The 13,263-nt window shown below is 43.6% G+C and overlaps 1 protein-coding gene across 2 annotated transcripts in view; it reads right to left on the bottom strand.

Moving 5' to 3' along the window:
* The window catches only part of LOC120992226 (B-cell receptor CD22-like), a 61,550-nt gene extending 50,851 nt beyond the window's left edge, over positions 1-10,699 (bottom strand). Inside the window, exons 1-3 of one of the 2 annotated variants that reach the window (XM_040421075.1) lie at positions 10,630-10,699; positions 9,452-9,561; positions 2,614-2,970 (exon numbers count right to left, since the gene is read on the bottom strand). In XM_040421075.1, coding sequence (XP_040277009.1) covers positions 2,614-2,970; positions 9,452-9,494 — 400 coding nt within the window. In that variant the 5' untranslated portion in view covers positions 9,495-9,561; positions 10,630-10,699. The remainder of the gene's footprint in view (positions 1-2,613; positions 2,971-9,451; positions 9,562-10,629) is intronic. The other variant, XM_040421082.1, reaches the window with a different exon arrangement.
* Between the last annotated feature and the right edge of the window lie 2,564 nt (positions 10,700-13,263).

Raw genomic sequence — 13,263 nt, 5'->3', positions numbered from 1 at the left:
AGCCGCATACAGTTGCCCGCGGTTTGGGTTGTAGTGTCAACCGCAGCTGGAGGCATAATGTTGTTTGCCTCAAGTGCGGTTGCCACGGACAACAGCTATATGTGCGGTTTCCTTGGAGTTGTGTGCGAGTATGTAGGCACTTTTGTATGTCTGTGTGCATTCTGTTTTATGTTTGGTGTGCACTGACATCTTCCCTTCACTGTGGTTGCCCGTGGCAACGTTTGGTTGTATTGTGTACATGTGGTGGCAGTGTCTCGGCCTTCGGGCTGACTCCCAGGACATGGTTGCCACCCATGTCGTTGCCTGCGGCAACAGCCACAGTGTGTTAGTGAGTTGGACACTTTCCCTTTTAATTTGTGTTTCCCTTCCCTGGTGCTGGAAGGGTTAACTCCCTTCCCAGTGTGTGTGTGAGTCACTGGGTGTGTCCGACTGTTGGGTGTGGCTTCTTGGCCCTATAAAGCCTCACTGTTAGCCCAGGTCTGGAGGTTGCTTCAGCCATGCTTAGCTGGAGCAGCCTCCTGTTGTATTCTACCTGACAGTGAGAGCCACCCTTGTGGTCATAAATATTATGTCACATTTACTTTATGTCATGTTTATGTGTGATGTCTCTGTGATGTTCAGTTGGGATTTTCCTTTGTTGTTTGGTGCAGCTTATGGATCTGGATTCCTGTGTGCACAGGGATCCAGTCAGCAAGGCTGTGGCAGGTAGGTGGAACTACTTAGTTCACCTGCCATATCTGTAAGTCTGTTTGTGTTCCCCTTTTCCCTGCAGCTTGGCCAGTGAGACCCCTGTTCCTCCGTGTCCAGTAGGAACAGGCCGTCTTACCCTGACTCCTAGTCCAGGGACCGGTCGGAGGGTGAGTTAGGGATCCGAGGTTCCGGAGCATGGGTCCTCCTACCTTAAAGGTCGGCCCATGCAGCTAGGAGTTAGGGTCAGGTTAGGGACGCTTTAGGAGGTGACCTGCTCCCTAATCCTGTTGTCCTCGCCGCGAAGCCATAACATCATCAGGCATCGCACGGCTGAGGATTTTCCCCATCCTCAGCCGTGACAGGAACCCTCATAAAAGAAGGATATGCCAAAGGGGAAGGTCTATCTGTATAGAACGCTGTGGGATCTGAACCAGTCGGTGAGAGGTTTCAGGGATCTTCTTTTTTGAAGAGTGGTTTGGGCCAGATCCTAGAAGATAGAGATGGTATATCCATCCCAGGTAATCTCTCCAGACTGTCGCGCTTTAGTGAGGATGGCCTCCTTAACTGGGAAGGCAAGAAACTTGCAAATTATATCCCTTGGAGGGGCATTTGTGGCCGGTTTAGGTCTTAATGCTCTATGTGCCCTCTCTAGTATCACATCGTGTGCAGAGTCAGGGCACAGGAGAGATAGGCAGATTTGCGTTAGTGTATGTGGGATATTACCCATAGCAACCGATTCCGGTATACCGCGGAAGCGCAGGTTGTTTAGTCTGCCGCGATTTTCTTGATCTTCCAGGGCACAGTATAAGGCATTTAGGTTCGATTGAATAGAGACGCTGTTGGGAGACCGCTTGTTGGTGCTTTATAATAGCGGCGTGAGAGTCCTCTAGAACCTCTACCCTCCGTCCTATATGTTTAACATCTTGTTTGATAGTGGATAGGTCGGAACTTATGGGATCAAGGGCTGCTGACAGAGAGGACATAAGCGTGTCTTTAAAGTAAGCCCTGGATAGAGGAAGTGTGTTTGTTTCCTCATCTCCTTCTGCTGCGGCCTCAGGCTGTTCTTTGTGTGAGCGGCTGCTCAAGCGTGGGGAGACCGGCGCCATCTTGCTCTCTGTAGCCACATAAGAGGAGGCAGCTTTTTTAATAAATTTGTCCATTTCTCCTTTGCTCACCGTGGATTTTTGTGGATCGGGACCATCACTCGGTTTGTATCCCCCAATCTTCACCATAGTGACTTCTTAAAGCTGAATTTCCAAGCTGTTAGGGCAATTTCTCACACAGAGCTGAACACTCACACAGCCATCCACTGCAGGCGCAGGCTCCGCCCCCTAAAAAAAAATTTGCATCGTTTTTGGTCTGGCAGAAACATGGCACTCATGCCAAAAACTAAACGGATACCTCCCGGATCCCATTATAGTCAATGGAGTCTGGTAGAGAATCGAACTGCATGTGGTAAACTCCATCAGGCTATTCTCCGGAATAGCCTGCCAGATCCGATAAATAAAAGTGCAAAACTAGCCTAATATTTAACATTTACTATTGTTACATTGCTACCATTAGACTGCTGCTAACATTCTCAGATTGGTGGGGCTCCCACTCTCAGCATCCCCACTGATCAGCTGTTTGAAAGGGGTCGCTCCCATTAAAGTGATAGGAATCAAGCCCCAATACCAAGCACGGCCACTATACAATGTACGGCACTGTGCTTGGTATACCATGGGCAAATCAGAGGGCTGTGGCCTTTTCAAACGGCTGATTGATTGTGTTGTCGGAAGTGGGAACCCCTCCAATCTGGCCATTAATATTTTAGTCTGGAATATCTCCCTAAAGAGTGTACAAAAAGAATCAATGACAAAGCGAAAAGGTTTAAGAGCATTGGAGGGAGGGCAAATAGAGGAAGGAAGTTGGACGGTAAGTTACCTGTGACTTCTAGTTGAACATACTTAGAAACAGATTTAAGAAAGGATACTTTCCTTTCTTGGGGATAATAAGAGCGCTGGTCTTGCCTTTCCACATTGTGAATTCGAAGGGTACAATTCACTGTTGTGCGTCTAACGAGTTCAGCGCGTTTTCTGTAATTTGGGGATATCTGTGACACATCGGTACTATAAATGATCCTCTCTCCTAGTGGAGCTGGTTTCACATGCCAGACCACTTTGATGTTCTGGGCTTCTGTAGGAGACGATGTCCTGGAACAAGGGATCTCGACACAAGAGCCAAGTAATGCCTGGATATTGTCAGGGAAATTAAATTCCTGTTGTTGTTGACCGGAACACACTGTTTGAAACACGTAAAAATACATTATAGTCCATATCTACTGAACATGTAGGACATCACATGTATTGCTTCCGTTGACCCTTCAGCACTACAGAATATGATAGAGCTGACGGTTTTAATTTATGAGACCTTAAAAAGCTACAAAAAATCTAATAACCAAGATGTAAAGGGAAACTCTTTGCTATTTCTTGAAATGTCACAAATACTGTATGCAGAATCCAAAACTATTCAATTTAAAAGAGATTTGGATGAAACTTTGGCCTACCCTTAGTTTCTTCTTATTCAATTGGTACATAAATCTTCCAAATCTGCCCAGTGTGTTAGATACAATTTAAGGACAGGCTTCTACATCTTGAAGGAGTCTCTACTTGTTTGCTGTTGCAATTGCTTTGACTTATTGGTTCACTGCTGAAGGGTTAATCCTATAATATTATGGTATACTTCTAAAGCTGTTAAAATGTTTACTGTGATGCTAACTATGCTCTATGCACGCTATATTCCAAAAGGCTATCCATGGGTGAGAAACAGTTGCAGCACTTTGTAATAGTTACCAGGTAATGGACTGGCCCCATTCTCCCCTGATTAGTTGAGAGTTGCCTGCAAGCGAGCCAAGAGACAAGACATGTATGATAAAGCACGAAAGAGGAAAGGAATTCTTTTAAGGAACTCACTATCCCTGTATGAGTGAAAGCTTCCAGAAAGCAACTTTATTGGGCGCTAACCTCTGAGGGAAAGAAGAATTACATTTTTGCAGAAGGTTGATGACCGTCCAAGGGGCAATGCTTGGACATAGTCAGTAAAGGTAAACACTTATGGCTTTAGAGTTTAATGCACATGGTTAGGGTTAATTGCTTCTGTCCTACCACACTACTCAGACAAACTGGCCATCCGAGCTAGAACTGCACTTCGTAGTTGGGCATTGCAGAGAAATATTAAGAGTGATTGCTTGCTTTTGGTCATTTAAAAGATTGCATGTACCTATAGAAAGAGACTCAGGGAGGACCATCATAGCCATTCCCTATACATAGCCTTTCGGATAAGCATAGTCTGTGACATAGTTCAGAATTGTTTCTACTGCTTGTATTTGCACTGTAACACCCATCATCTATTCAGTAAAACAGATACTTTCTTTGACTATAACCATGCCGACCTGGTCATTGGTCTCCACATCTGATCAAGCCCCTCTGCTCTCCTGCCTTGCACCCCACCACCCATTCAACTAACATCAATGTTTTGTGATTTCATTCCTAGAGGCCAGGGCTGCTGACTTGAAGCCCTGGTGAATGTTTGGATGGATGACGCAGTGAAGGAGAAAACTAGAATGCAGCAGAGGGTGCTCGACTTGCAAGAGTACCTTTGGGACAGAGACCCAGAGTTGGAGCTCCGCAGGGGCACAGTCCTGTTCTTCTCCGTAGAGAGAGGTTATAGGTTCTTTTGTGATTACCATACTGCTGTGAAACTCTCTGTCTGCCTTTGCTCCATCTAAAGGAGCTATCTGCCGGAGCATATGCACAACCTTCACCGGGTGACAGAGGTGGAATACACTCCAATAAAGAGACCACACAGGTAGTTTGGTGCAGGCAGAATTTCACAGCCCCCCTGAACCCCAGATCATCAGGATAGAGTCTCCAGAGGAGCCTTATACTCCGAAAACCACCATGGGAACGAGGAATACTGCCTCAGTCACCGCTGGGCTGGGCTCATCTTACATTTTTCCTCAGAATACCCCAGAGGCTCAAAAAGCAGAGGTGTAGTGGGGCTCCGTATCAGCAGTCACCATAACTCCTGCAGTCACCGGTATCCCTCTGCCTTCTAAGCCGTTACCCTTGTCCCCTCCTGCACTGATTCCATTGAAACTGATGAGAACAGGTCCACTCCTGTCTAGCTTGAGCTATTGCCCATTCCAATCACTTTGCAGTGCCAGCTCTCTGCAGCTGACTTTCTGCCATCCAGAACAGCTGTCATCACTGTCCTAAACAATAAAAACAAAAGAAAAATTGGAGCCTGGGACTTCAGGTTGAGGGCCTTGCCTTGTTGTATGTTGGATACCAAAAGCCTCCCCTTTATGGACTCCCTAAAAGATTCTACCTCATGTTTCCCTATCCAAGTTGTGCCCATTGCACATTCCCTTCATTCTCCGGTTAAAACTGCCACCCAAATTTTGTAACGTTTAAGTGCCTGTGCCCAGAGACAATTTTCTATATCCTAGAGCCCTCTGCGACTGTGTTTTTACAACATTCAGAGAGCCAAAGCAGAGGTGTGGCTCTATATCAGCAGTCACCATAACTCATACAGTGACCGTTATCCCTCCTCCTTCTGAGCCAGTACCCTTGTCTCCTCCTTCTTGCGCCGTGCGTGATGACGTCATCATGCTGGTTATCATGGTGACATCATATTTCACCGCACACAAGATTTTGCGCTGGATCTTCAAGCAAGATAGCTGGGGTGGTGAAATAGATGAGGTGAGTATGATCTTTTTTAATTTTTACCGCCATTTAAGGGAAAAATTATTCGTTACAACAAAGCATGAGGAAATTTGGATCAAACTCCACTTCGGATACTTTGATTTACTCAACACTAGTTATAAGGACAAGTTCGCTCCTGTCTAGCTTGAGCTACTGCCCATTTTAACCACTATGGAGCGCCAACTCTCTGCAGCTGACTTGTCGCCATCCAGAACAGCTGTCACCACTGAATCCACCATTGCAGACCCTGTATCTAAGGCGTTTCCCAAGGATCTAGAGGCTTGAGACATCACCCAGCCCTAAACATTAAAAAGTAAAGAAAAATTGGAACCTGGAGCTTAAAGGGGTTGTCCGGGTTCAGAGCTGAACCCGGACACATCCCCATTTCCACCCCGGCAGACCCACTAACTTGAGCATTGGAGCAGTTCATGCTCCGATGCTCTCCTTTGCCCTGCGCTAAAACACGCAGGGCAAAGACATTTTGAGGAGTTCCAGTGACGTACCGGTGCTCTTCATGGGGCTGCCAGGGAGCCCGGTGATGTCACTGGCACTGATGGGCGGGCTTTAGCGCTGCCCTAGCCTGTAAAACGGCTAGGGCTGCGCTAAGGCCGGCCCATCAGTGCCTATGACGTCACCGAACACTCTGTGGGGCGGAAGCTTCCGCCCGGCAGTGTGTTAGGATAAACAAAAGAGCTTGTGCCCTGCGCGATCTACGCTAGGGCAAGGGAGCGCATCGGAGCATGAGATGCTCCGATGCTAGCCTCCGGGGGGCTGACTGCGTGAAAATAAGGGTATTGCTGGGTTACCCCTTTAAGGGTGAGGGATTTTCCCTGTTTTGTTGTATGTTGAACACCAAAATCCTCCCCTCTATGGACTACCTAAAGGACTCTACCTCATGTTTCCCTATCCAAGTTGTGCCCTTTGCACATTCCCTTCCTTAAAACTGCCACCTTAATTTTGCAACATTTAACCGCCTCTGCCTGGAGAGATTTTTTCTATATCCTAGAGCCCTCTGGGACTGTGTTTTTACAACATTCAAGAACTTTGGGGTTCTTTTACTAACCAGAAATACGCCTATAATAGGTGCAAAGTTTCTTTGCGCCACGATCTGTGACAAAAACAGGTCTAAAATAGTGGATGTGGTGTGGTCTGGAAAGGGGATGCACCGTCTCATTTAACATCTTCTATGCCTAGTTTAGGCTTAGAAAATGGTCTAAATGTAAGACAGCTAGGAAGCATTCTTACACTTAGAAGTGGCAGTGGATCCGCTGAAATTATGTAGAGGCCAGCGCCTCTTCATTACTCTGGCAGATCCACCACCATCTTTAGTGGATATTAAGACTAGCGTCTAAAACGCTGCTTTTAATAAATGACCCTCTTTGTGCCCAGATAGAGCCTTTCGTGTATTAAGCCCTCTGAGATGTTTGCTGAAAAATTTACAGTAGGTCCTCATGGACTTAGGTCCCCTGTGCCTTATCCAAGAACATTCTTAAGAACTATGCCCATGTGTTCCAGTTTTTGATTTTGTACAGTCATGGACTGTACCTTTACTGTTAGATCTCCACCCCCATGTCATCATGCATGAGAGACCATCAGCCTCAGTTACTCCTGCCATTTTTATTTGCACTTTTGATATGCATTTGCTTAAAACTGCATAAAACTGTCCTGGGTGCATAGGCTTTCTGTTTGTCTTTCAGGTTGCAGGAGATTGATGTGTTAAGTTTCTATGTTTCTAACTAAGCAAATGTAACAGCTTTCCAATTAACTCACTTTATCTCCAGTGGCTGTGATGTCAGCTTGTCTCCCTGCTCTGGTACTCTTTGTGCACAAGCCTGAGAGATCTAACTGTGCTGGCCACGCCCCCCTGCACTGCCGGCTGCTGCTTATTGCTCTCTCTCAGGATTCTGAACCCCTTCAGCTGCACAGACTCAGGGCTGAAGTGTTCACTGTGTAGCTACAGGCAGTCAGGAGACAAATGCTAGGCACAGGAGCTGAAAGAGAAGTTCTGCAGAGCATTGCATAACAGGTAGGGGGAAGATCCTGTGTGTATCAGCAGTGTCATTATACAGATAGGACTTGTAGTCCTACACATACAACATTCTGCTGAGTCTCCCAGCAGGCAGACATGTCACTCAGGGCAGCTCTTGTATCCACTCCCTTAGCAGTGTCATTATACAGCTGGGACTTGTAGTCCTACACATACGACATGCTGCTGAGTCTCACAGCAGGCAGACATGTCACTCAGGGCAGCTCTTGTATCCACTCCCTTAGTAGTGTCATTATACAGCTGGGACTTGTAGTCCTACACATACAACATGCTGCAGAGTCTCCCAGCAGGCAGACATGTAACTCAGGGCAGCTCTTGTATCCAGTCCCTTAGCAGTGTCATTATACAGGTGGAACTTGTAGTTCTACACATACAACATGCTGCAGAGTCTCCCAGCAGGCAGACATGTCACTCAGGGCAGCTCTTGTATCCACTCCCTTAGCAGTGTCATTATACAGCTGGGACTTGTAGTCCTACACATACAACATGCTGCAGAGTCTCCCAGCAGGCAGACATGTCACTCAGGGCAGCTCTTGTATCCACTCCCTTTGCAGTGCAGGGGGAGGGGCAGAGATTGTTTTCATTGCATGTAAACACAGGGCCAGAAGAGAACCAGGGAAATGAGGAAGTAGATTTTTTTTTTGCCTAAAACTTGCTTAGCTCAGTTATATATCACTGACCATCAGATTTACAGTGCTATATATTTTTTTTTCCATAACTCGGACAACCCCTTTAATGCTATAATATTATGGTTAAATTCTAAAGCGGTTAAATGTTTACTATGGTACCATTTATGATCTATGAACTATGTATTCTAAAAGGCTAAGTATGGGTAACAAATAGTAATAGTTGGCTGTCGTAGGGTGGCCCTCTACTCCACTGGCTAGTTGAGCGTTGCTAGCAAGAAAGCCAAGAGACATTTATGTTAAAGCAGGAGAGAGGAAAAGACTTCTTCTCAAGGAAACACCACCTCCGTGTGAGTGAAATCTGCCAGAAAAGCAACTTCAGTAGGAACTAACTTCTGAGGGAAAGAAGCATTGAATTTCTGCAGAAGGTTGTAGACTAAGAGACAGTGCTTGGACAGAGTCAGCAGCGTCCGGACCGCATTATCTAATACGTCGCATCAAACATTCTGCCCATACTGGATCATAACACAAGCGGAGCTCTTCTCTAACGATACCCATTACACTATGCAGTAAAACCTATATCTACTGTCAGTAGAAAGGAATAATCTAATATATTTATTACAGATGGGAAAGGTTTTCGTCGGACCAGAACAGACATTTTCTATCACTGACTGTCTTCGTAAATGATTGACAAGACAAACCAGGGCAAACTAGGCTCCTGTAAAGGGCAGTAAAGTTCGAACGCAGTACTAAAATAGATTTACATTATTTTTTTTTAATCTCCCAACAGGCCCCCCCTCCCCCAAATCCCGTGTCCAGAAAAATTCAAGGTCTCGTACAGCAAAACTAGATAAGTAGATGGAACGCAGAGGGGCAAGAAAATGCTAGTTACGTCACTAAGGGGTTAACATGCACTTAAGTGTCCGGAGATGTGCTTGAGACATAAATTTAAAATCTACAATAAAAACAAAGTGACATTCCGTTAATTTCAATGGCCATAATATAAAGCTGCATTTCCTCTGTGGTGGAATTGGACACTCACTGCTAGGTTCCCCAATGGATTACAGCAGCGGGATACTCATTAATCAGACTACCATTAGGGGACCCCTATAACAAAAAGGGAAGCTGACATCCCCCTTAATAAGTGAACATACAGACCCTGAGTAAACTGTTTTCTGGACTGTGCTCTAGTAATTTAATAGACAGCATTACTACAGCAGGAGGTCCGTGCATGGATTTTGGTCACCACTGATATATACTTGTTAATCAATTAATTCATTGAATCTTGATGCAGTCAACTTGCTTGAATCTGACATTGAGACAGATAAAAAAAATCCCATTACCTTGCAAAATAAGAGAAACTAGAAGTGCGCAGTTCTCTCTCATGATACCAGTCTTATGGGGGAACTCTGAGGGTCAGCTGCAGGAATGATCAAGTGAGGAAATCCGTTATCTGAAATAGGGGGGAAAACAATGCATACAAGTCACAGGCATCATAACAAGTGACTAAAATGTTACAAGAAATACATAAATATAATAAAAAGCAAGTATACAACATATAAAGATGAAAGATAGATAGATAGATAGATAGATAGATAGATAGATAGATAGATAGATAGATAATAGATAGATAATAGATAGATATGAGATAGATAGATAGATAGATAGATAGATAGATAGATAGATAGATATGAGATAGATAGATAGATAGATAGATAGATAGATAGATAATAGATAGATAGGAGATATATAATAGATAGATAATAGATAGATAGATAGATAGATAGATAGATAATAGATAGATAGATAATAGATAGATAGATAATAGATAGATAGATAGATAGATAGATAGATAGATAGATAATAGATAGATAATAGATAGATAATAGATAATAGATAATAGATAGATAGATAGATAGATAGATAGATAATAGATAGATAATAGATAATAGATAATAGATAGATAGATAATAGATAATAGATAGATAGATAATAGATAATAGATAATAGATAGATAGATAGATAGATAGATAATAGATAGATAGATAGATAGATATGAGATAGATAGATAGATAATAGATAGATAGATAGATAGATAGATAATAGATAGATAGATAATAGATAGATAATAGATAGATAGATAGATAGATAATAGATAGATAGATAGATAATAGATAGATAGATAGATAATAGATAGATAGATAGATAGATAATCAAAAAGAAAAAATAACACCAGCACAGTCAGTAATATTGTTAGGCGCAATCCCTCTGGGAGTAGAAGGCAAAATTCTACAAGTCGATCCAAAGACAAAGGATGAGTAGTGATGACATCATTTGTAGATAGATAAATTGATAGATACCGACATATAGATATATGATTAGATAGATAATAGATAGATAGATAGATAGATAATAGATAGATAATAGATAGATAGATAGATAGATAGATAGATAGATAGATAGATAGCATTTGAGCAGATAGATAGATACAGATATATAGAAGAATGGAGCACATACTTACTTGAGTTTTATTAGCTGTAAGTCTGTGGTTATATAAAGCTCGGTTGAATACATCTGCTTTTTGGTTTGCTCTTGCTTCATTTCCCTTGTGTTCTCTTGTGCAATGAGGTTACACTTACAGGCTGATATTTTTTTCCAAATTATTTTATTTCCGCACTTTCAGTCCGTGCAGTCACAATACCATTGCCCATGTATTCATCCATGTTTAATTGCAGGGCGACCGAGCAAAAACTTACAATAAATAAACAAAAAAGATAATGCATGAATGTAACACGCTGAGCGCTAACTAGTCGGCCTTTTCTCTATCCGTCCATTTAAACAAAGTTGAAGAACATTGAGAGACATGTAGAATGCAAATGACAAACATATTTAAGTAAAATCGTAAAATTGTTGTGGCTTTGTGAACAAAGCCACAATGAAATCAGAGTCCATTATGGGCCTTAAAATTTCACTGCAACTAGATTTAATGTAAAGTGGAAGAGGGGTACAACGGGTGGGCTGTCATTACAGAGAGCTCCTCAACTCTTTCCAGGGTTGTCAGATCACTATAAGCTAGAGATGAGAGTTATTCATTTTGGGTCAGGAAATTTGATCCAGGTGCAAATAAATTGGACTTGAATTAAAAGTGCTCAAATTGATCTGAAAATTGGTAAATGACAATGTAAGGTCTCAGGAGGACACACATCTCTCTTTCTTTATTTTTTATTTTTTATTTCTCTCTCTCTCTCTTTCCCCATCATCAGAAAGGGTTTTTATTGGACCCTGTGGCCCTAAGGTGTCCATCCTTTAGCGGCAGTCGCAGGAAGGACCAGAGGTGTTATTCCTGCTAATACAGATGTAATAATAGTAGTAATCTTTAATTCTATAGCGCCAACATATTCCGCAGCGCTTTACAGTTCAGGGGTTCATGTACAAACAGTCATAAATAACATAGCAACAGACCAGTCAGTAATTACAACAAGAGGAATGAGGGCACAAGACCTCAAGAGCTTACAATCTATGAGAAGATAGGGGTGACACAATAGTTGCAAGTGCTTGTTTTGTACAATGGTCCGACCATCTTAGTAAAATAGATATAAAGCCGTCACCAGCCGCGGTGGGTGTTGCATCTGGGCACAGATTTCTACTCCTACGATAACCTGTTTTCACCAGTTAACCCTGCGCTTTAGTTCTCCCCTTTCTTTTTATTTTTGCTTTTTCTTCCTTTTAACTCAAAGACAGCATTACTAAGTAATGTCAGAGCGAGGGTGCATTCACACAAATGAATGTATTTTGCAGTACGAAAAAAATACAGATGATAACTGCGTGACGTCCGTGTTGCATCTATTTTTTTTTTCTGAGGACCCAATGTAGCAATGCGTATTCTTGTCCACATAAACTCCTCCTCCTCCATGAGAGTTTCTCATTGTGTGTCCCCCAACAGCTGTAGGGCGGACAGCAAGATGTGTTTGCTGTTTTTCGTCCTCCTCCATCGCTAACTGTTGCATGAGCGTCAGTATCTCTTCTAAGATACATATGAGGGGGATCTGCAGCATGAACGGCATGAGCAGCCCGACATGGAAACAACACATGATCCCTGCTGAGGCGGTTTAATGCATGACAAAATCGATCATGGCTTTCCGGTGCTCTTACAGATGCTCTTGCATTAGCAATATTGAATTCCAGCAATTTGGACATTGCTGATTAAGCGGTGTATCGGCAGACCATTCTGACACTGCAAGTCCAAGAGAGCAATCCTCACCAAGTGAGAATGGTTGAAAAGAGGACATTGCCAGCTCTTCACACAAGCCAGTGCAGTTTTTTAAAAGGCCATGCAGGGAGCATGTGTTATTTCCCCCGGTCTCAGGAAGGCCACAATGTTGCAGCCATTGTCGGTGACCACCTTGCCCAGTTAGAGTTGGGGGCGGGGGGGTTGACAGCCAGCAGGATGTTTGCTGCTTGATGCACTTCAGCAATTGCTCGTCTGTGTGACTACTCTACCCCAGGCTGATTAGCTCCAACACTGCATAGCAAAAAGTGACTTGACACAGGTGATAGGAAGGAGGGGTTGTGTGAGTGACACTGTGCCCTGTTGTAGTTGGGGACGGGAGCATGTCCATTAAGGAGGAGGTGGAGGAGGCAGATAAGGGCCTCCTGTAGGAGCCAGCCCGATGATATCATGGGAAGGATCAAAAGGACCTGGCCATGGTGCTGAATTGCTGCCTCTCCACTGCCACAAAAAAAAACATTGACTCAGTGGGCTGTGAAAGACATGTACTGTTTCTGACCGTAAGAGCTGTGGCGTGAACTTTCGTGTACAGTGAAAATCGCAGGGAGCGGCCCACGTTGTCCGCCACTTGAGAGTACATGGTGCTACTACTATGGTACTGCAGTGACTGCTTCGACAGCAATGTGGCCAGGTTGGGGTTCAGCTTGTAGACAAGCTAATTGCTGGTGGAGAAAAGTTTTTACATGCCTAAACCTTCAGTTATACAGTAGATCTCTCGTGATGGAGCCGAGGACAAGGAGGACTCAGGGTCTTAGCAGGAAAAGAAGAAGGTGATGAATAGTGTTGAGCGAAAAATTTGATTTGCTGCTAAGTCGAATTTCCTCTGGCTTCGCGGTAAAGAATCAGTTTTCCCTAAAATGGTGGTAA

Source organism: Bufo bufo, chromosome 1 (assembly GCF_905171765.1).
Source record: "Bufo bufo chromosome 1, aBufBuf1.1, whole genome shotgun sequence".
Lineage (NCBI taxonomy): Eukaryota > Metazoa > Chordata > Amphibia > Anura > Bufonidae > Bufo > Bufo bufo.
This window is presented reverse-complemented; position numbering and strand designations above follow the sequence as displayed.